General features: G+C 46.6%; 1 protein-coding gene across 42 annotated transcripts in view; it reads left to right on the plus strand.

The window, feature by feature from the left end:
* Window positions 1-21558, plus strand: part of TCF7L2 (transcription factor 7 like 2) — a 186109-nt gene that overhangs the window by 55520 nt on the left and 109031 nt on the right. For all 42 annotated transcript variants that reach the window (XM_081159010.1, XM_081158970.1, XM_081158994.1 and 39 more), the window contains one exon: window positions 16062-16163. In XM_081159010.1, coding sequence (XP_081015136.1) covers window positions 16062-16163 — 102 coding nt within the window. The remainder of the gene's footprint in view (window positions 1-16061; window positions 16164-21558) is intronic.

Consider the following 21558-nt stretch of genomic DNA (forward strand, 5'->3'; position numbering starts at 1 on the left):
CCCTAGGGTAAGCTTTTAAGAAGTTATTATGTGTACTGTGTTGTTTTAACTAATGAACCTTCTGGGCCTGAAGATAATGAGGTCAGGGAGGGCAGCTATCCTGCCTTACCACTCACCTGAGGGTCCCTGTCACCCAGGATGTGTCTGGCTACTGTAGGGAATGCTTCTTTGATTGATCCTGGGGTTGGAAGACGGATGGATGTAGTGGCCATCATGCTGATGAGGAGCCAGCTGAGTAGAAGGTCGTGGGCACCCTCATGGGAACTTGCAGAACTGCCTCTCCCCCCTCCCCCCTCCCTCTCCCCCTCCCCCTCAGCCCCCACCGGGTGTGGATCCTGTCTCTACCTAGTCCTATCTACTCCTCTTTCCCACCTAGAAGTGCAGGCATCATATCATGCACAGCTCAGAGCTTTCTTTTGCTTTCCTCCCACTCCCCTTCCCTCCCCCAGAACCCCCTCCAGGGCTGGAGGACCAGGTTGGCTTGGCCCGATGGGAACCACTGTTCAAAGAGCAAGTTCCTAGTGACAGTGAGGCAATGGATGCAGAGGCGGGTGCATTCCTATCATAATAGTACCTTGGGTTTTTATAATATAATTTGCAGTCTAAATGCTTCTCAGATACCTTACTATTATCTTTATTTTATAGGTGTGCTAACCAGGGCTTCTTTTGGGATATGAGGGGCGATGTGATTCCGGAAGCTCTCTGCTGGAAGCTGCCAAGTAGCTAGACATTGTTTAATGGACTCTTTTCCTCTACCCTGTGAGGGAGGTGGGAGAAGGGGAAGTTATTTACAATAACCGGGAGTCAGAGAGGTGAGAGCTCTGCCCATCTTCACACAGCAAGTTGGCTGACAGCTGGGAATTTTCACCCAGGTCACCTGAATTTTAGGCCCTGTGATCTTTCTGTCTCTAGCACCCATCATAATGCCCAGCCAAGAGCCAGCATCAATAAATATTTGTCGAATGTTAAATGAGGCTTAAAGAGACTGTTCATGCTTGGCACAGGGACAGAGGGAGACAAACATGTTTCCTGCCCTCGTAACCTTCACATCCAAGTCCTGTGACCTTGGGCTGCTTGCCTAACATTCCCAGCTCAATTTCCTGAAAACTCATCTGAAAAATGGACTTAGCCAAGGGCATTTCCTACAGTCAGATCTCAACTGTTACATGGTTTCTACTACTCACTGTTTTGGTTTTCTTTTTCCTACCACACAGCTTCCCGTTTCATTTTCACCTTCTAGAAAATAAATTTCTGATGACAAACCATAGCATTGGATGACAACAGTGAAATAGGCCTTCCCAACATTATTGCCCAGATCATCAAATACCAGCTTCATAATAACAGCAGCCATGCTCCTAGTGCTGGTGTTTCCTGAGCACTTACCCATATGCTAGGTGCTGCTCTAAGCCACTGCCTACAGCTGTGATTTGGCAAAAGCTCTGATGGAAAGAGTTGTTGTTAGCTCCCATTGCAGAAGAGGAAACTGAAGCTCAGAGAGGTTAAGTAACCTGCCCGAGGCCTCTAAGGACCATAGGCGGTGGTCTGGGATTCAAGCACCAGAATCAGTCTGACTGCCTGCTCTTTAAATGCACTTAAAACTTAACTTCCACGTGTATTTGTTCTGGGCATTTTCATATCTCCCTAGGCTCCCTTACAGCTCAGACCTTTACTTTCTCCATTCTCAGAGCACATGGTCAGTGCCGGGGGAAACCCACCCTTGTCTTTGGACACAACCAGGGCTGGTGATGGTCCCTAATCAGGGTGCCAAGTGGCTGACCCTTATTTTTCTGCCTGACGGTGGTAAGCCAGCGGCCCAGGGATTTCTTCGAATTTCCCTTTCCCAGCTGTCTACCTCTTCTTTAGGCAATGTTTTAAACAGGCGAGGTTTTAAATCTTATTGACATCTCTGAAGAGAGATGGAGGCGGCAGAAAACATTAAGTCATAGCCTGGGAGAAAAGTGGCAGTTTATTTTCGAGATCCCTCCCCCCCCCCCATTCATTGTTCTTTTGTGCACTTGTAAAAACCTCTCTTGGATGGTGATTTTTGTGTGGTTTCCTCGTAGCCCTTGAGCAGCTGCTGCTGGATTTATCCTAATGCGTTGCAACCCCGTGTTCTGTGGGCCAACTTGTGCTTTGTGTGTCTGCTGTTTGCAGAGCACGAGAGGCGAGAATCAGAATTCTGCTGGGGTTGCGGGCTTTCAGATGTCTCTTTAAGTCTCAGGGCCAGTTGGAGGGGAGTGATGTAGTGGCTTGTACAGCAGGCCTGCAGCCGAGCATCTGAGGAGCTAAGAGGAGAGCAGGCGCAGAGGAGACCAATGGTAGTCACAGGAAAATTCCACTTGCCCAGGAGGCTGGGAATGAGCGAGTTGGAGGCTTTGGCGGGGAGTGACCTAGAGAGGCGAGGCTGGTTGACTAGGAATGTTTTGGTCACTTTGCTTTGCTTCAGGTTAAGTGTTCATTTCCTGTTAAGCACTGGATCCGACACCTAGCTGGGAATTTGCCTTTTTGGATGAATTTGAATCACTCTCTATCTCGAGGAGTTTTATTCTGATGACACTGATTATATTAATAGCAATATAATAGCTAGCTAATAATATAATAGCTAGCATTTACTCAGCACTTAGCATATGCCAGGCAGCGTGCCAAGCGTTTGATCCTTACAGGAACTCTGAGAAGATGCCTGTTTGTTTATATTCCCGTTTTACAGATGGGGAAACCAGTGCTCAGAGAGGTGAGATCATTTGCCCAGGCTCTCCCCAATTTTAGATGGTCTGCTTTGATATGTTCTCTTAAATAATCCAGTTTGTTTGGGTGTCAGTACTTGGCCTGTATTCGGCACTCAGTAAATGTTTTGGTTCAGAAAGGGAGTTGTGGAGCTGGGGTTCGAACCTGGGTCTGAGCTGCCTCTGGGTGTGATCTGGGAACTTGGTGTGAATGCATGCAGTCCCCACGGCTCCTGTTTTGTTGCTTTGGGTCTTCACAGCAGGAGATTGGATTAACCCACTGGGGACTCAGAGGTTCAAAGGAAAAGGAGCTAGGGCACTTTGTGTAGGTAGGTAGGGACATGGCCCCTGGGGTACTTCCCGCCACATTGGCATTAAAGGCGTAGCACGAACCGCCCAGAGAACTTGCGGAGCTAACATTTTCCCTCTGCTGTGGCAGGGGTGCACTTTGTTGCCCCCCGTCTGCAGAGTGAGCAAGGCTAACCTCCGGGACCTTTGGCTGATGGCTGTAGGTTCTCCTGTACCTGAGCAGAGACCGAGGGGGACCTCATGACATTGCCTCCCCCTTATTCAGGCGCTTGGCAAACTGTAGACAGCTGAGTGGCATCCTCAAGGCAAAGCCCTTTTCCCCCGGGCACATAAAGAGAAGAGGAGGGATCTGTTTAAACTACCTGAGTCGATAATGTCATACTTTCCCATTTGCACGTGGACAGTAATGGCGGGTCATGGTCGTTATCAGGTGGTCTGTTCATCAGGTGCCCAACTCAGACAGTCTCTCACTAATCACTCGTGTACATCCGAGGAGGGAGGTACTATGATTATCCCATGTGATTTTCCTCCCTTTGCAGGCAAGGGTCAGGAGGCACAGAGAGGCAAAGCCATTTGTCCAGGGCTCCAAAAATACAAAGATGAAGGTTCTGGCTCTGAACCAGGCATTGCAGTCCCTGGCTGCGCTCTTAACTAGTCTTCTGTACCACCTTGCTTTGAATTAGTGAAGTTTTAAGTTTATTATTTAATCAACCTGCTTCTTTTAGAACCTTCTGTCAGCCAACTCCACGACGGGGAGACATCTTGGTGACTTCTATCCATAGGGTTAGCTTAGGCTGCAGAACAGAGCATAGGAACTGCTGGTACTATGGGCCGAGAGACTTTACCTAGTTCCTCCCCTTCACAGCCCAGCCCTTTCCTGGGATCAGGTCTTCTTTGACCTGAATCTTTGTGCCTCTTGAGTGCGGCCTGCCTTCCTCATCTTTCCATGGCTGTCAAAAATCCAAGACCTGAGATTCCATCTCCCGGAATCCCGGGAGCTCTAAATGCGGAGATGGCCACGTTCCGTGGTCGGAGCTGGTTGGGATTACAAATAAACTGAAGCCTGGGAAACTTTCTTGCTATTAATAGTGCAGACCTTTGGGGGAGGGAATAACCAAGCTTGATGCTGTTGGAATTGATTTTGCCTGTCCAGATGACATACTAATGAGCTAAGTGGTTAGCTTCAGATCATTATTGCTCCTTCCCAAGCCAAGTTCTTTTAAAGACTAAAACCACAGAAGCAGAGAACAAGTTGGTTTAGCGAGGCACGGGGACCTGGTGGAGAGAGGGGAGGCAGGCTGGTCAGCGTGGGCCTGCACGGGAGGAAATGACGGCGGTGCTCCCTGCAGAATGAGTTGTGCCGTCTGAATCCATTTTTTCATGGTGCTCTTTTTTTTGGGGAGGGGGGAGTGGGGGCAGGAATTTGGGTGTCTGGAATTTTGATGGGGGTATTTATGCCTCTTCACTGCCTTTGGATTATTTCAGAAAGTTTCTCTCCCAGCCCTAATGTGTCAGTATGTGCTGTCAGCCATTCTCTCTCCAGGGAGAAAGTGTTGCCTAAAACAACCCTAAGATCCCTATCTCCTCAAATCACCCACTTTGATTGTAACATCCATTGTTCTGCTCTTTGCTTCTTGGCAGACACCAGTCCCTCCATGTATAAAATTAAAAACACAGAACAGCCCTTCAAATCCGAAGGGCCCGGGATATCCTGGTGTTTGGAGGAGACCTTGGAAGTGGACAGAACTGTATTTCCTTCCCCAAATGAAGTTATTGTGCTCTAAATATCTCCTGGTAGTTTAGTAAAGGAAACCACAGGTTGGGGTCAGAGGCAGTTTCTCCTGCCTGGAGCCTCCTGTCTTGCCTCTTCTTTCTAGATTTTTCTCCCTTCCCCATTGCCTGCCCCCCACTTTCCTTCTACCAACCCCCAAAAGGCATGCTCCTCCTCGGGTGGGGGGGCCAGCCCTGCCACGGGGTGGAGTTTGAGCAGCGAGGCTTTATGGCAACCGGTCCTCACTTGTTGTCCCTCCGGAACGTCAGGAAGGAATTTGGGGTGTGGACTTCCTTGAGTGACTGGGATTAGACCAGTTGAGTCTGTAGTCAGACGAGAAGTGTGTGGGCAAAGGGAACTATTGTGTGAGGCTCCTCCGGACAGAAGGCCTGCCTTCATCTTTCACTGCGCCTAATGGACAATTGAGACATTCAGCTTATGTCTGAAAGGAAAGTGGGCCGAATGGTCTAGCAGACCTCCCAGACGAAGGCTTGCAGGAGAAGCAAATAGAGACAAGGATTACCAACGGGGGAAACAACCGGGGCAGAGTCCTGGGAGAGAATGTTTATTTCCTTGCTCTCTAGGAGGGATTTGGAAAGAGCCATAATCCTGGGTTAGGAGTAATTTGTTACAGCAAGATGATACTTGAGTGACAGGCCACTTCTGGCTGAGGCAGCAAGACTTGTGTGCAGGGGGGTTGGGGGCCTCCAGAAGGTCAGCCTCACTAAATCTTCACCCTGGCTCGGGGGTTTGTTCCTCCCCAAGCAAAATTAACCAGGGGCGCCGCTGACCTTTCGGCTTCCTGGGTGTAGTGTTACGAAGCATCTCCACATGCTTGTCACAGCTAGAATCGGACAGTAAAAATTTGGACAGGGAGATCTTGCTGGAGCCACCGACCTCTTTCGGATGTGACGGGGAAAAAAAAATAGAAAGGATATTCAGTGTGGTTCACTGTTGCATTGGAGTTTGAGGACATGAGCCAGGTCTGCGTTGCATTTGGTTCCTATGTCCACTGGCTAAAAGGCATGTTGATTGGGCGCTTGCTGGCTGCCAAGTCTTTCATTATTTTCTGTTGTTGTGGACTTGGGGGAAGAATATGGAATTGGGAGGAGAGCCTGATGAGAAAAATCCAGTTCATGAGGGCTCACTGCTATGGAAAAGAAAGGAATTTTTAAAAGTTCTTGATTTTAATGTCTGCTGCAATGGGATGAATCATACATTTAAAATAACCCTGCCAGGTCACCGGGACCCTGCTGCTCCCTGGCTTTGTACCTCTCAAAGGTCATCCGATGGCTGCATGGCTAAGACTTTACACGGTAGACCTGTAACTTCTGGCTTGTAAAGCCCCTGTGCAGCTGGAGGAAGACATAGTACATTTTCACCATCTTGGAGCTCTTTTCCTTTACGTCATTTATGCGGTTTCTTCTCCTTTGAGGTTGAAAAAGGGATGGGAAAGTCAGTCGGGAGGTTTTGGCAACAAGGGATTCCATGCGCATTAAAAAAAAAGTAATATGTACTTTTAAAATTGTATTAAATCTATTGGGGTGACGTTGGTTAATAACATTATGTAAGTTTCAAGTGTACGTTCTGTGATACGTCGTCTGTAGATTGCACTGTGTGTTCACCCCCCAAAGCCTAGCCTCCTTTGTCACCGTATATTTGCCCCCCCCTTATACTCTTCAGCTTCCCCCACTCCCTTCCCTCTGGTAACCATCTTTCTGGTGTTTGTGTCTGTGAGTTTTTGTCTGTTTGTTTTGTTTGTCCGTTTGTTGCTTTCTGTTTTATATTCCACGTAGGAGTGTAATCACACGGTTCTTGTCCTTTATCGTCTGACTTATTTCACTTAGCACGGTCCTCTCCAGATCCATCCACGTGGTCGCAGATGGCAGTATTCATCTTTTCTTATGGCTGAGTAGTGTTCCATGGTATGTATGTACCACATCTTCTTTATCCAGTCATCCACCAAGGGACACTTAGGTTGTTTCCTTGTCCTTCCATGCCCATTTTTTAGACAGAGAAATTGAGGTGCAGAGACGTGGTCACCCGCCTAGGCCTCAGGACAGTGGAGAGTGGACTGTAGGATTCAGGTTTCTGAACTGTCTGCTTTTCTGTTGACTTACAGCTCCACTCTGTTTGTTTTTAGCCATATGCCTTGAAACAGCTGTCACACACTCCCGTCCGCTCTGCCATGCCTCCTCGCCCGCACTTTTAATCCAGGGTATACTGTGCTCCTCCCATCTTTCAGGAGGTCTTGGCGTTCCTCTGCCGTTGCAACGGCCCCTCCCCAAGATCCGGCGCCAACCCAAATCACATTTGTAAATTGCTTGTTTCCCAAGAAACTTTGGAGGGTAAGATTTTTTTTTTTTTTTTTAAACGAATAGGCTCCCTTGTTTTTCAGTTCATTTTGTACGCATTATGGCATCCTGGGTGGAGTCTGTACCTGTGCCTGCATTCTCCCTCGCTCATTTGAAGTACACTTCAGTGGGTTTTAGTATATTCACAAAGTTACGCAAACATCACACTATTTCCAGAACATTTCACCGTCCCCACAGAAACTCTGTACCCACTAGCAGTCACTCCCATCCCCTTACCGCCCCCCAGCGCCTGACAGTTACTAGTTTACTCTATCTCTGCAGATTTACCTCTTCTGGATGTTTTATATAGAAGGAATCATACCGTATGTGACCTTTCTTGTTTGCTTTGGTTAATCCTCATCTGAGGATATTTTTTGTATTTTTTTTTTTTTTAAGACAGCATGGTGGGGGGGCGCTGGGAGAGAAAGAGACATCGCCACCTGAGAGAGACACATGGATTGGTTGCCTTCCGCACGTGCCCCAGTGGGAACCTGGGATGGCAGGTACATGCCCTTGACTGGAAATCTGACCCATGACCCTTCGGTGCGCGGGCTGACGCTCTAACCTCTGAGCCACACCAGCTAGCAGATGCAGCTTTTTGTCTGCTTTCTCTTTAGTTCGCATAATGTTTGCAAAGGCCACATGATATTCCTCTGTGTGGATATACCAGGTTTTCTTTATCCATTCGTCAGCTGACACTCTTACCCGAACACACTCCATGTTCACTGAGCTCCCAGGAAAGGCCCCCCTCGGCCCTGGAGCTGCTCCCTGGTGGTCTGTAGGTGCCCAGGTCCACCTAGTGTGCTGGCAGAGAAGCAGGCAGTGACTAAAACCTCCCAACTGACTGGGCTGGACCAGGCCTTTTTGGAAGAAGCAGCAATAAAAAATGTGGTGCCCACAGGGTCGGTTGTCTCTGGTCTGTCTCTTCCTGAGTTTCCTCAGCCTGCAGGAGCTCGTCATTCGTTAGGCACCATCTGGGGGGCCGAGGGGAACGAGCTTGCGCTGCCTTTCTGGGGGCTAAAGACGGGGTGAGCAAGACAGGACGGGGTCACGGGGTGCTGACGGCAGGGCTAACACTTGGTTGGAATCACTGCCTGTTATGGTGAACTCAGTCTTGAGCCTGCTGTAAGACGTGGAGGTGGCTGGTGCTGGGCTGCTTTTGGTTACAGCAGAGTGTGACCTGTCTCTGAGGCTGATTTCCTGCCAGCTCCCTGTGTCAGGTGGGAGCTGTACCATTTCTTTTGAGGGCCCCTTTTATACCATTCACCTCAGTCTTTTTTAGGGAGTCTTGAAGAGTTCTGGCCTGAAAATACCAAAGGTCTGCATTCTGGTCCAGAATCCCTAGTAATGTGTGGCTGAGTCCCTCTGTTTCTCTCGGCCTCACTTTCTCCTCTCTCATAATGTGCTTGGAGATTGTCTACTTTGGGCCCTAGGAAGGGTGTACTGGCAATCAATTTTGAGGTTTAAAAGAGCCTTTGAGGAAGTCATCTGGGATCTGCAAATGTGTAACATCTTATTATTGGCTCTGCACCAACACTGGCAGTGCGCACGCTAATGACTGATCATCCGAGTCACCCGGCAGGTTGGGGGAAAGAATGCAGACCCCTGGCCCACTCCCAGGCAGCTTGACGGAGCAGGTGCGAGGGGTCAGGAGGAAAGGCTCCAAACAAAGCAGCAGCGAAGTTTGGGATCTGTGAGGCCATGTCACCATCATGAATTCAATCTAACTCGTGTTAGTCCCTGTACCATTCATCAGCTTTTTGTTCCATTGACTGGGTCTCAGATGACTTTGCTAGACCTCAGAATATCTAGTCCACACTGGACACAGAGCACGTGCTTTGGAAATGCTGCGGGGATTCGTGTGTTAGAGTTGAATGGGGCTTTTGAGGTTGTGTTCCCCGATTTCTTACTACAGACCTAGGCCCAGTGTGGGGAACAGGTTGCCCAGGGAAAAAACAAAGCAGTTGCCAGGTAGTGGCAGAACTGGGCCTGGAAAGTAGGTTTCCGGAATCTTCTCCCCCTCTCTACTCCCAGGAGCACAGTCATAATTTAAAGTGACATTCTGGGGAGGGGTGGGAGGAAGGCCTGGGTCCCAGCCTAAGGGGGCTCATCTGGGTATGAGAGGAAGGGCCTGGTGAAGTTCTGTTCAGCTTATGCTCCCATGAGCTGCTACGCCTCTGCCTCCCTGCAAATCATTGACTTGGCAAATGCAAAAATATCTCGGGGACAGGGGTATTGAATAATTGACCAGGAAAAGAAAAAGTGAATCCCAAGTTCTGGTTATTGAATTTTTTGTTTGTTATTTGCTTGTTTTGCTTTGGTAGAAATAATTTTCTGGTAGCCTTGCAGGAAAAGAATAGTTTACTCAGCTTCCAAGGGGAACTGAGAGATGCTAGATGCTGGAGAAGGGTTATTTATTCCTTTGGGGACACTGTGAGATACTCCCTGAGCCGTGCCCTTTGAGACACCGATCCCTGGCTGGGGTTCAGGCAAGGATGCCCAGCAGTTGATAAGAAAACCAGGGAAGGCAGAGGAAGTTCTAAGGTAAGCCAGGGTGAACTGGAAAAAGCCCAGTGGTCTGGAGCCCTGTGCACTTGACTGCCAGCTGACCCAGTGACCTCAGACAGGCTGGGTCTTGTTCTGCAGGCCTTAGATTCCTCCTTGGTAAAATGTGAGTTGTAACTTTCTGCCCATTTACTTCATAGTATTTTGAAATGTGGTTATGAACTCTAAAAATACTCTACATGTGGAGCGATACTAATAGGACCCTTTACATAGTTGTGATTAGGAAGAAAAAGGTTATCTATAAGGGTTCCATTTAAAAACCGTATAATAATTAACCCATAGAGGTAGAATGAAACTATTAAATTGTTGTTTTATATAGATGCCTTGATATGCTGTGTCCTTCCCCTCCATTCCTTTTATGTTGAAAAATGGGATAGTTAGTGACTCTAAGGGAAACATTTCCGAGTTCCTACTATGTTTGGTTTCATTAAAAAAAGAAAAAGTCAATCCTAACATCTTACTGAATTTTTTCTGTGGTTTTCTTTCTTCTCCAAGTTCAGAGTGTACCCAGCCTTCTGAGGTCTTTGGTTTTCTTTTCCTTGGTAACTATAGTAAACACTTCCGACCAGCAGAAGTCATTCATTTCTGATTTTTTTTTCTCTATGCAGTCATGCTTTATAGGCATACAAAGCAAGGCAGCCTAATCTCCTATACCTTCTGCATCGGCAGGAAAATTGGTGAAACATTTTGGAGTGGTGGCCTGAAGGATCCTGCAGAGTTCTGAAGACACCTGAAATACTTTCATACAGTTTTTACTGTTTTGGAAACCTCTTGGTATGTGTATAGTGCAGAGGGTAGGAAAGAGTATGAAATTAATCACCACTTCTATTTAACCATTGGGATGCCTTGACATCCCAGGGCAAAATTACTTATTTTCAGAAGATGAGCTGAATTTTCCATCTTCCGTTTCTATAGAAGTGAGGTAGGTTCAGAAAGAGATGGCCAGGCCTGTGTGTGTGTGGATGCTCCCCACAGTCTGAGTTCCTGAAGAAATGCATATGTGCCCTTAGCATTGGTAGTTGTGCCTTTTGTTTCTGCCTAAGTTTTTCTATTTTGCTCTTATGACAAGTGGCTTCTGGTGGCTTTTTTTGTGTGAAATTCAGTGATGTGAACATCATAACCATGGCTGCGCATTTCTACTGGAGTTGTGGGCCTCACTGAGGCTGTGTAGGGACGGTGGGAGCTAGTCGCCTTGCCGGGAGGAAGGATTAATAATGACTTTGGACGTGATGAGCCATGGCCTGCGGTACTCTCAGTTTGGGAATTTTAGGCAGAGCGGTGACTTTCCATTTTATAAGAAACACACGCACAGCTTTCTAGCACTGGTGAGTTAGGAAGTCTTAGCCTTCAATCTGTCATGAGGATGGCTTCCAATTAATTTGAATTTTTGTAAGATGAGTTTTTCTAGGAAAAAGCACTGCTATCGAGAAATAGCTGGGATTTTGTACTTTGGTAAAGGATGGCTATCCACCAGGCTAGGGTGGGGAGCAAAGCTTTCAAAAATGATAAGATCAGCCCTTTTCTGGGTGATAGGTTTTCTACAGGACCTAGTTTCCCAGAAGACATTGGTTTCACCTCCACTGAACAGCCTGTTCAGGCCCTACTGTGTCCCCCCTCTTCCCCCAATTCTGCATTCTGCCTGAGCCCATGGCTAATGCCATCTCTTGGTGGTGGACAGAGTTGGCACAGCATGGGCTTTACTCCAGCTCTGTGAGATGGGAAAGCTCTGGAGAGACGAGCTTCTAAACCTAGAAAGTTGATCCCAAAGCACACGAGGCTCATCCCCACGTTGGGAGGGATTTCTGCCTGGCGTTCCTTTGTGGCAATAAGATGACACGTGACACGTCGCCAGTGTCTCCTGGGAAGTGGGTGAGGACTTCTAAACACATGAACCTTTTCCAGTCAGAATTGCTAAGGGATTTTTGAACTTCCATTTTAGAAAGGGAGGGATGGTTATTTCTGTGAGATTGTGGTCTAGTGGTTAGACCACCGTGACTAGGAGTCACCACCAGAGAGCTCAGATTCTTTTCCAAACTTTCCCCCCAAAACTTGAGTCTGCCCGTGATAATTCAACCCTAAGTGCTGCTTTTTGCGCCACCGACCCTGGTTTCCTATGTGACTGTGTTTGGCTGCCTGGATTTGAGGCAGTGAAGGGATGTATCCTGTCTGACATGGTCTTCATGCCTTTACACATTCACTTCCTAAGCCGGGGTGGCAAACCACTGCCCACGGGCCAAAGCTGGCCGGCCACCTGCTTTTGCATGGCCTGTGGGCTGAGAATGATTTTTATTATTTTTAAATGGTTGGAAAAAAGTCATCAGAAAACTAATATTTCCCGACACAAGAAAGTCATATGAAAATGCAAATTTCAGTGTCCATAAGTAAAGTTTTATTGGAACACGGCCATGACGTGATACATGTGTGTATACATGTATCTATCGCCTGTGGCCGACTTGAGTAGGTAGGACAGAGACGGTATGGGTCGCAGAGCCTGAGATATTTACCGTGTGGCCCTTTGCTCGAAGAGTTTGCCAGCCCTGCCTTGGACAAATAAAGGGGAGACTCCACTGGCCCGTCCACGTGTGGGACGGAGCGAGTGAAAGGGAGGGAGTGCCGGGAAGCCGCTTTGGAGTTTATCAAGGATGTGGCGTTTCCTGGCAGTCATTATCAGCAGCACTGTCCTTTGAATGGACCTGTTTGTTTGGAAAATAAGTTTGTACCAAGACCTCAGCAGCCCTCAGGTGGCAGGTTCCCTGATCAGCCCCTCCCCACTGTCCTCGCTACCCATACCCAGCCCGATTCGCACGGATGGGGTGTCTCCGGGGGAGCAGGTTCTGTCAGGCCCACTTGCGCCTGATCCCGGAGGGGCTTCTGATTTGGGACCTCCATCCCCATTTGCCTTTCTCGTTTAACAGGCTTTTAAATAGCCTTGATTCCTTTCAGGCCAGTGGTATTGTATATATTTCGAGACTTTGTCCACAGGTCCAAAAGCTTAACTTAAGCTCCCCGAGACATATCATAAAATATGATTTTGAGGAAAAACTCTAATGGGCCATGAGCAGAACATTATTATTAAACAAAGGATGAAATGCTTAAGCCGAGATGACTTCCCCCCCCAAAAAATGAAAGTCAGGCAGACTCCATTTCAACAGTTTTCAATGCAGGAATTCCCACAGCCCCATTTGATTGCAGTTTGTTGAAAAGTTTAATGTTTTTGTAGGCAATTCATAATTTCCATGTTGAGCAGCCTGAAAGGAAGAGAGCTGGAGCCCAATGTTGTTTTTATAGTGGGATGGTGGGAACTTTTTTTTTTTCATCCCCAGAAAGGATATAAAACTGAAGTGGAACTATTGGGAAAATGTGGCGTGGCTTTCCAGCCAGTCCCTAAATCCGAGATGCTTCTTTCTTTGGGTCTTCCTTTAGGACCCAGCAGAATAAATAGAATTTCCTGCTGCTGCTCAGTGTCTCCAGGAAGGAAAAGATTTTCCTCTAGGCTCTAATAGTACCCAATTTCCTTTTGCTTCCCTTTATTTATTTATTTTCTCTATTAATAAGGACCAATTGTGGAAGATGAAGAGAGACCTGGGAAATCCATCACTTTTGGAGGGGGTTAATAACTTCCTTTAAAAAATCCTGACATAATACTTACTTCCCCACAAGGAACCCCGTTAGCCTGAATGCCAGTTAAGATTCAAGGGACAGGCATGGATTTGCTGGGACCCAGCCATTCTGTGGGATCAAGTTGCATTGGGCCTAAGAGGTTGGGGCTGTCACTGCGGAGTCCCTGCACGTCGCTGGAACTGGGGTTGTCTTCCTCCACCATCTGGATTTGGTTAGCTCTCTCTGGGCAACGGGGCGAGTCTCATTTCCTCCAACCAGTAATGTTATATAGGCAGTGATCCTGGGCTGCCCTAACATAATTGAAAATTATGTGTATCGTAGGCTCAGAGCGCTGAAATGTAGGCTCGTAAAAATATGTGGTGCAGGTAGCCCGCGGAGATTGGATATGGCACACAATGAAGCTTTTATGTAAAGTAAGAATTATAAGTCTCTGCATTAATATTGCATTATGGGTATGATCATTCTTGGGTGGGGTCCTCAGGGCAGGTCTGTCATGTTAAATAAAGCCTAAATTTCCTAATCCTGTGGAGCTGGTACTTGGATGCAGTCAAATCAGTCGTGCAGATGGCCAAAGATGAAAAGATGTCCATTAATCCAACCTTCCCCACTGAGAATAGCAGGAGATATAGGTGTATGGTAGACTCCGCTTGGCATTTTTCTTCACGGGTTTTTATGAGATGAAGGGGTGAGTGTTGGCAGGTGTCCATTTTGGTCGGCCTCAAGGAAATGACTCTGTTGAGTGGTTTTGACCAATGAGGCCCATATATTTATGTGGCAAGTGACATTGGGCAGAAGACAGGATGAGACAGGGCAGAAGAGATTCCCATAGCCCTCTTGCCTGGGTTATAGGGCTGAGGGAGGCCATGGGAACATTTACTTCAGTGGTTGGTACTTGGGATGATACTGCTCCCAAATAAGGTATTGGAAATGGTTTGACTATAATGGTTTGATTATAAGGGGTGCCTGCTGATATTTCCTGTCTGGAGGCCTAGACTTCTAGAAGTCTTTCAGCACTTGGGGCAGCCCCTCACCGCCCCATCACAGATAGGACAAGCTCTTCAGTCTATAGATGAAAACCGGAGGTCCGTGGAAGCAAAGGCTTTTGTTGTTTGGTCTTGGGGCAAGTTACCAGTACTAGCAATGGAGTATTCTCAGCACAGGATGCTTCTAGATAAACACTCTGAAGCAGAAGTCGTTCCAACCGTGTGTAGCTCTAGGTTGGGAAAATGACCGTGCTCTTGGCAGGTGACTCGTGGGTTAGGGCCTTTCATCTTCAGGTGGAACTGAGTTGGGTTTTAATTTTCCAGATGGTTGTATCTTTGAGGAACCCATGGAGAAGCCTGTGGTTGGCTTTGACCCCTTTCTGTCACATGGGATTTGAGCAAACCCTTCCTTCTTTCTGGACTGCCCTTTGCTATCCTTTCTGTTGAAATCTTTTCTGTGCAGCCTTCCCCGGTCTCTTTCTCAGAAACGCTGCTGTCTTCTTGGCATTCGTGGTCACCATTTCCTGGGTCTCGGCCTTGGCTTCGCCCCGCTCTCTCTTGACTCCTTGACTCGGGTGGGACCTGGCTCCCTCATGCATACATAAGCCCCCTGAGGGCAGACATTTCTGTCTCCATAATGCCCAAAGCAAGCTCCAGTCAGTGTTCACCAAGTAAAATTTTTTGTAGGATTAGTATTAAAACTAGCCTTTTTTTCCCTTTTTGCTGTGGGTCTTCGAAAAAAATCAAGGTGGCTCCTTATATACCATCCAACATTAACTCATGCCTTCATCAGTTGGCCTTTGGAGGTACAAATTTGGCCAGTACCATTGTCCTTGTTAAAATCTTAGCAGTGTCTAAGTTCTGTTTAGTTGTCTGAAGTTGTCCTGAGTGAAGCTGCTATAATGTCACCCACAAAAGTCAAATGCACGGGACTTGCTTGTAACTAAAAGTCTCGATGACCAGGCAGGCCACCTTTCCTCAGTTTCCCTCACCTGCCCAATGGGGAGTTGGATCAGTTGATTGTTTTGACAGAAGCAGCTCCCTTCCCTAGTGCCATGTGTTCATTGTCTGCCTCAGACAAGGGTGGAGGTAGACATCATTGGCTTATATCTTTGTTTTCCTCTCCGTGTAAACCTGTATGTATTTAAGAATTCCTCCAGCCTTCTGAGATGAGGGTTTACCTTGCATTGTATCCTGTTGGTGCATCTTTTACCAGGAAATATTTTTGTACTATAAGCTTTGGGCTTGGATGAGGAATTCCATTCTTGCCCTACTTGAGTAACTTCCAGTAGAGGACAGTTATGTATACTCAGGCATTTTAGAAACGGAGGTTCCTGAAGAGCAGGCTCAGAATTGATGGTCTCCTAGGACACTGGCTGGAGACTCCCCGATTGCTCTCTTCCTCCGAAGCTCTCTGTGTTTCTCCCCTTCTTCTGTCTCCCCCCACCCGCCTCTCCTTCTAAATGAGGTAGTGCTGATGAGATCATTCCATCCGAGCCACCTATAGCATGAATGCTAATAATATTGATGCTGTGTGCATGTACCTATTGAGCATGAACTCCAAGGAAGAACCGATGGGTGTTGATGGTTTTTCTGTTGTTTATGTGATTTGCATGCTTTAAGGTTTTCAGTTTCTGATGTGTGTATTACGGACTTGAAGAGTTCTCTCTCGGGGTAGCTGTCTTGCATTTCTTTGCTAAATTCATTTTCCATGTTCGTTTTGTTTGCTCTCCAGTATCTGCAGATGAAATGGCCGCTGCTTGATGTCCAGGCGGGGACCCTCCAGAGCAGACAAGCCCTCAAGGATGCCCGCTCTCCGTCGCCGGCACACATTGTCGTAAGTGACCATACAAAGGCTATCGCTTCCTTTATTGGGGGTCGGGGGGAGATGAAGAAGATGCTCTTTGGTTGATAATAGGCCTTGTTTATCAGTCTTTCTTCTTTTTTAAAAGTATTTTGTTCGGCATACTCTTGGATATGGTTTACATCTAGAAGGTACTTGCTTGCTTCTGTTGGGCCTCAGCAGTTATTACCCACCTGGAAAATTTCCCACCTGTCCTCTCTCCTAGCGTTGGGTTAGAGTCGAGCTTCGTGGGCTCCAGTGGGCTCCAGTTAATAGGCACAATCACCATGGTGTGCGGGGCAGACTGGAAATGGTATCAAAGCAGTTTTAAAAACTACCATGCCCCAAATCTTTCCTAAAAAGTCATTTAGGGGAGGTGAGTGGCAGAGGAGGGAATTAGGAAACTCAAAAGCGTGCCCCCCCACCCCCAATTTGTCTTAATTGTTGGAAAGGAACATTCTACACTAACATTAGTAAAATATCTTCTGGACTGATTGATTGATCCAAGAAATAAGCTTAGAAAGGCTTAAATTAAATTTAATTTGTACGTCCATGACTTTGAAACACGAGGGTTTAACACAGGAACCACTTGTTTGTAGTACAAAGAGACTACAACATACCGTGTGTGTCTGCATATATTTTTAATGCACTTTCTAAGGATTTTGTAGGCTCTGAAAGTGGAATTTATAAAACAACCTCTCAAGAAGATAGCTCAGCCCTATTAGAATATTCTCTTCTCTATATTTATATCATGAGCTGGACTTGATACTTTTGAAATAATGAATGGGAGACATTTTTATAACAAATGTATGACAGGTAGAATTATGCAAAGCGTGAAACAATTCATGTACTTTTAATTTAAGTATCACAAAAGGTTATTCATTAATATATTTTGCCTTTGTGCTACCTGTAATTTCTAAAAATGGCAAAATAATTTTCTTAAGTAGAAAAATCTCAGGATGCATTGGGTCAATATTCTGGCCAACTGCCTCATTGTATAGCTTGCTATAACTGAACATATATTATTTAATGAATATTATGCCTTTGTTATAGGAATATTGAATATATATGTGTGTGTGTGTATATATCACAAGATAATATATTCCTGTAAAGCTACATGTTGGGTCATTGTTTGTGAAAATGTCTTATGCATTTTTGTTATAAATGAGGCACATAGAAAGAAGGTTGACATTCTCCGGAAACTTCCTCCTTTCTAACCCCACAGTAGAATGGATGCTCCTAATTGCACATGCTCTTACAATGCCAGGGTTTCAGGGCTGGAAGTGACCTTAGATTAGGTAGGCCCAACCTGCTCTCAGAAAAGGAAACAGGCCCAGAGATGCCTAAGTGAATTGCCCAATGTCACACGCTGTGTTCTGTTAGTGGCCAGAGCAAGGACTGGACCCTGCTCTCTGCTCCTTTCTGGGGCCTTGTGGAATGTTCTCTCCTAGGGGAGAGAAGTAACTTTCCATGGCAGGTCCTGTTTTGCTCACTATAAATCGGGTCATCGTCAGGGCGGCGTCATAGGTGTAAAGAGATTGTTGGCTCAGGGTTCTGATGCAGCTTTCTCCTAGGAAAGAGGATGCCGTGTTAGACAGTATTTTAACAATACCCCAAGATTTTTAAAAAGTGTGCTTGTCACAGAGACCTCGAGGGGGAAATGAAGAAGCCCATCCATTTCACGTTTTCCTACCTCCCTGAGTTTCCCAGTGTGGGTCTAGGCTTTGAAATTTCTTTCTCTGCTTTTTGGAAACGCTTGCAGGACGCGCCCACATTTTTTTATGTACAGAGAAAGGATGTTATCTTTAAAATCTCTTGGAGGCCTCTTCTCTCTTTGAATGTGGAGAGAAGATATAATTCTTAGAAATGGTTCATAGTGGACACAGCAGCTCATCGGCATGGCACGGAGGACCACGGGCCTATACTGGTGAGCGTGAGTGGGGGGATTTGTCCACTGGCAGAGAGTACATGATGGTCCTCCTTCCCCCCAAATCCCATAAGAACACATGCCACAATTTAGGCTTTTTAAGCACCTTATTTTCATTTGCAGAATTAACAGTCTGAGCAGTTGTTAAACCAGTTTTTTTCAGAGCCAGCGTGGGTTTTGGTGAGGAATGCAGTGAGGGGACTTTGGTTTTTTCCCCCCTCTGCTCTTTATTTGAAGGCATGTTTACTATGGCAACCACTTTGGAGAACACCACCCTTTAGATGGAGACCCTTGTCCAAAGGAGCCACAGCTGGCAACTGTAATAGGATCTCTTGTGCTTTCTGCTCTGTTCCTGAGGACCTAGGGAAGGGCCATCGCTTAGAGGTTATGGGTTGGTGGTGGAGGGATGGGCTCTGGGAGCTGGAGAAAGGAGAAGGGCCATAATTTGGACAAAAGGAAACCAAATTTGTGAAATACTGAATGCTTGTGGCAGCTGACTGGTGTCTTTGGTTATATGAGTCAGCCCTGTAATTGTGCATTTCTGCAGTCTTCACCTGACCCTAAGGGGTAAGGAGGGGGGACACTGGGCACTGGGGGTGGGGTGGGGGGTGGGGTGGGGGGCTATTAGTAGAGGGAGATGGGAAAGTAGGGTAGAAAAAGGCTGGAGGTTGTTGACCACATACAGCTTTTGGGGATTGAGGAGTCTTACACCTTGGGACTACATTTATGATGGCATTTTCATTAGACATAGAGGGATGTGCCGACCAGCACTGGCTTGGCAGGTGTAGGGCACCTGTATTGGTAAAGGAGGCTTCTGCATTTTGGCTGCTGTGCCATTTGGCCCAACATTGGCCAGAAGACTGTGGTTCATGTTCAGATTTACTGACGAATGGCTCACTTTTCTCCAGACACTGGGCTCTTCCTCACATTTTATTTTTCCTTCTTTTAAATAAAATGTTGTCACATCACAGGGTTTCATCAGACGTGTTTCAAAACAGTCGTCTAAGGATTGCTTCCTAATTTCTGCGAAATTCAGATTGACTGTGATTTCTGGGCCAAGCTGTTTCATAATGATTTCTAATGTTTTCTTTTGAAAATAGAGAAGTGTTCCGTGTTTGTTAGTGATCACTGGAGACTGTAACTATCGCAGTCTGCGAAGAAAGTAACTTTTCCCCAGTCCTTATTTGGGGCAGAATTCTCATAGGGGAATTAAAAGCATTTTGTTTGAATATTTTAATCTGATTGAATTTTTTTTTCATGTGGTATGTGGATTACCACATTATAAAAAAATTGATGTGTAAAATAAATGTTTTTAACAAGTGGAGTTCAGTTGACCAAATAGTATTTAAATTGAGAAGCAAGCCCCACAGACTTTAGTTCCTGTAACGGATACAACGTCTTGTTTATTGGAATCCAGCGGCTCCTAATCTGTGTTTTAAAGAGAGGAATTTATCCCTCCGGGATGACAACGATGTCTTGATTTTGGAAAGCTAACCAAAAAGTAGGAATTTACACAACAGATCCATCTCTCCCTCCCTCTTCTCCACCTTCCCACTCCCCCCTCCCCCTCGAAATTCATCTACTTTCTAAAAGTGTCACCACCACCTCCCACAAGGGCCAGATTCTTCCTCCCCTTCCCAACCTCCCCGGTCCCATTTTCTAATTCGCCTAAGTAGCTCACATTTCTTTCCTTGTGGTGGCTTTCAATTTATATTTTAAATTTTTTGCCCTTCTCCCCCTTCCAGAACGAGTGCCAGGCAGCTAGCTGGTGGTGTAAGCGGCCGAGCCTGCGGCTGGGCCCAGCTGCCCCCAGCGGCCCGTAAGCGGTGGGGTTCGGAGCTGCTCCCCGGACGCCACTCCTGGTGCCTTTGCTATACAAAGACTTTCATTTAACTTCCTTTGTACCCAGCAAGAAAAGATTCTGTACCAAAAATGGTGGTATTTTGGTACAGTATGTATCTTACAAAACGGCAGAAGGCTTCAAAAGCTCCTACCATTTTATCTTGGGGGTTTCCCTTTGAAGTGGGTGCGAGTCTACCTGAGGGTGTGTTTCCGAGCCGTTCTCGGCCCGTGAGTTTTGTTGTGTAATGAGCACTGAGCTGTGGGATGAGAAAGCCGCCCGAGTCCCGAGGAGCAGAGCCCTCCAGACTGGAGTGTACTTTCTGTTGTTGTTGCTGCTTAAATGCTGAAAGCGAGCGGAAAATTCTGAAACACAGCGCGATGGTTGGGACTTCAGACGAGCCTCTGCCGTCTGCGGCGCGCGTTTCAAGGAAGCTCAGGGCACGGCGAGCCTTCGCTTTTTGTTTCTGAAGAGTTCCGTGGGTGGAGGGGACCTAGTCCTAGTTAGTAATAAAAAGCTACTCAGAGAGCATCCTCTTGGTTCTTCAATATAGGGTGTCTTCCAAAAATGCATACACACTTTAATAGCTGATAACTTAATTTTGAAAATGAACTGTATGTTACTAAACACTGATTTTATACTCATTCAGAGTGTGTATACATTTTGGGCGGACAGCCTGTACGTGTGGATGTTTAATGGGTTACTTGACTTGCTTGGCATGCTTCCGTCCTTTGGCAGATGCCCATTGGTAGTGGGCGTGTGCCAGGAAGCTCTGTTGCTAGCTGAGGCCCAGCAAAACCATTGCAGCCCCTACCTGTGTGGGAGTCATTGTCCCCTATGACCAGGAAGGTGGGACTCCAACTGAGAGATTGGTGAGGATTATAGGCCCCTTGGGGTAATGGCATTTAAAATGGCATTTGGACGCTTTCTTGGAGTTGGCCAGGTGAAGGAATGAGAAAAGGGGTGGAAAGTGGCAGAATACTCTAGGCAGAAGGAAACAACATGGTACAAAGGCCCTAGAGGAAAAACCACACAAAACAAAACAGAACGTGGCTGTGAGAGAAGCAGAAGCCAGCTACGGTGGCAGCAGGTCTCGAGGGCACAGGGAGAGTGGCCTGGGAGGAGGGTAAGTTGAAGACTTGGTGTTTAATCCTAACCATTGTGGGAAATCATTGAGGGGTTTGGCTTGTGTTAAGCTGATGGCAGCAGGGATGGTGAAAGCGGACAGATTTGGAGGGGACATCAGCACTTGCTGATGGGTTGGGTATTGATACTGAGGGAGAGAAGGGAGTCAGAAGTAGGTGGCTGGAGAATGCCATTCACTGAATGGGGAATATTAGAGGGGAGCAGGTCTGGGTAGGAGAGTTGTCATTTTAGTTTTAAAGTTTTTATTCATTCCAGCTTTATTGATATATAATTGACATACAACCTTGTGTAAGTTGAAGGTATACAATGTTTTGATTTGATACACTTAGGTATTGTAAAATGATTGCCGCCATAGTAGTGTGAGCTAATACCCCCATCAGGATACCTAGTTATCATTCTCTGATGGTGAGAACATTTAAGATCTACTTTCTTAGCAATTTTCAAGTATAAGTTATAATCACCATGCTATACACTAG

Source organism: Miniopterus schreibersii, assembly GCF_964146895.1.
Source record: "Miniopterus schreibersii genome assembly, chromosome: 14".
NCBI classification, from domain to species: domain Eukaryota; kingdom Metazoa; phylum Chordata; class Mammalia; order Chiroptera; family Miniopteridae; genus Miniopterus; species Miniopterus schreibersii.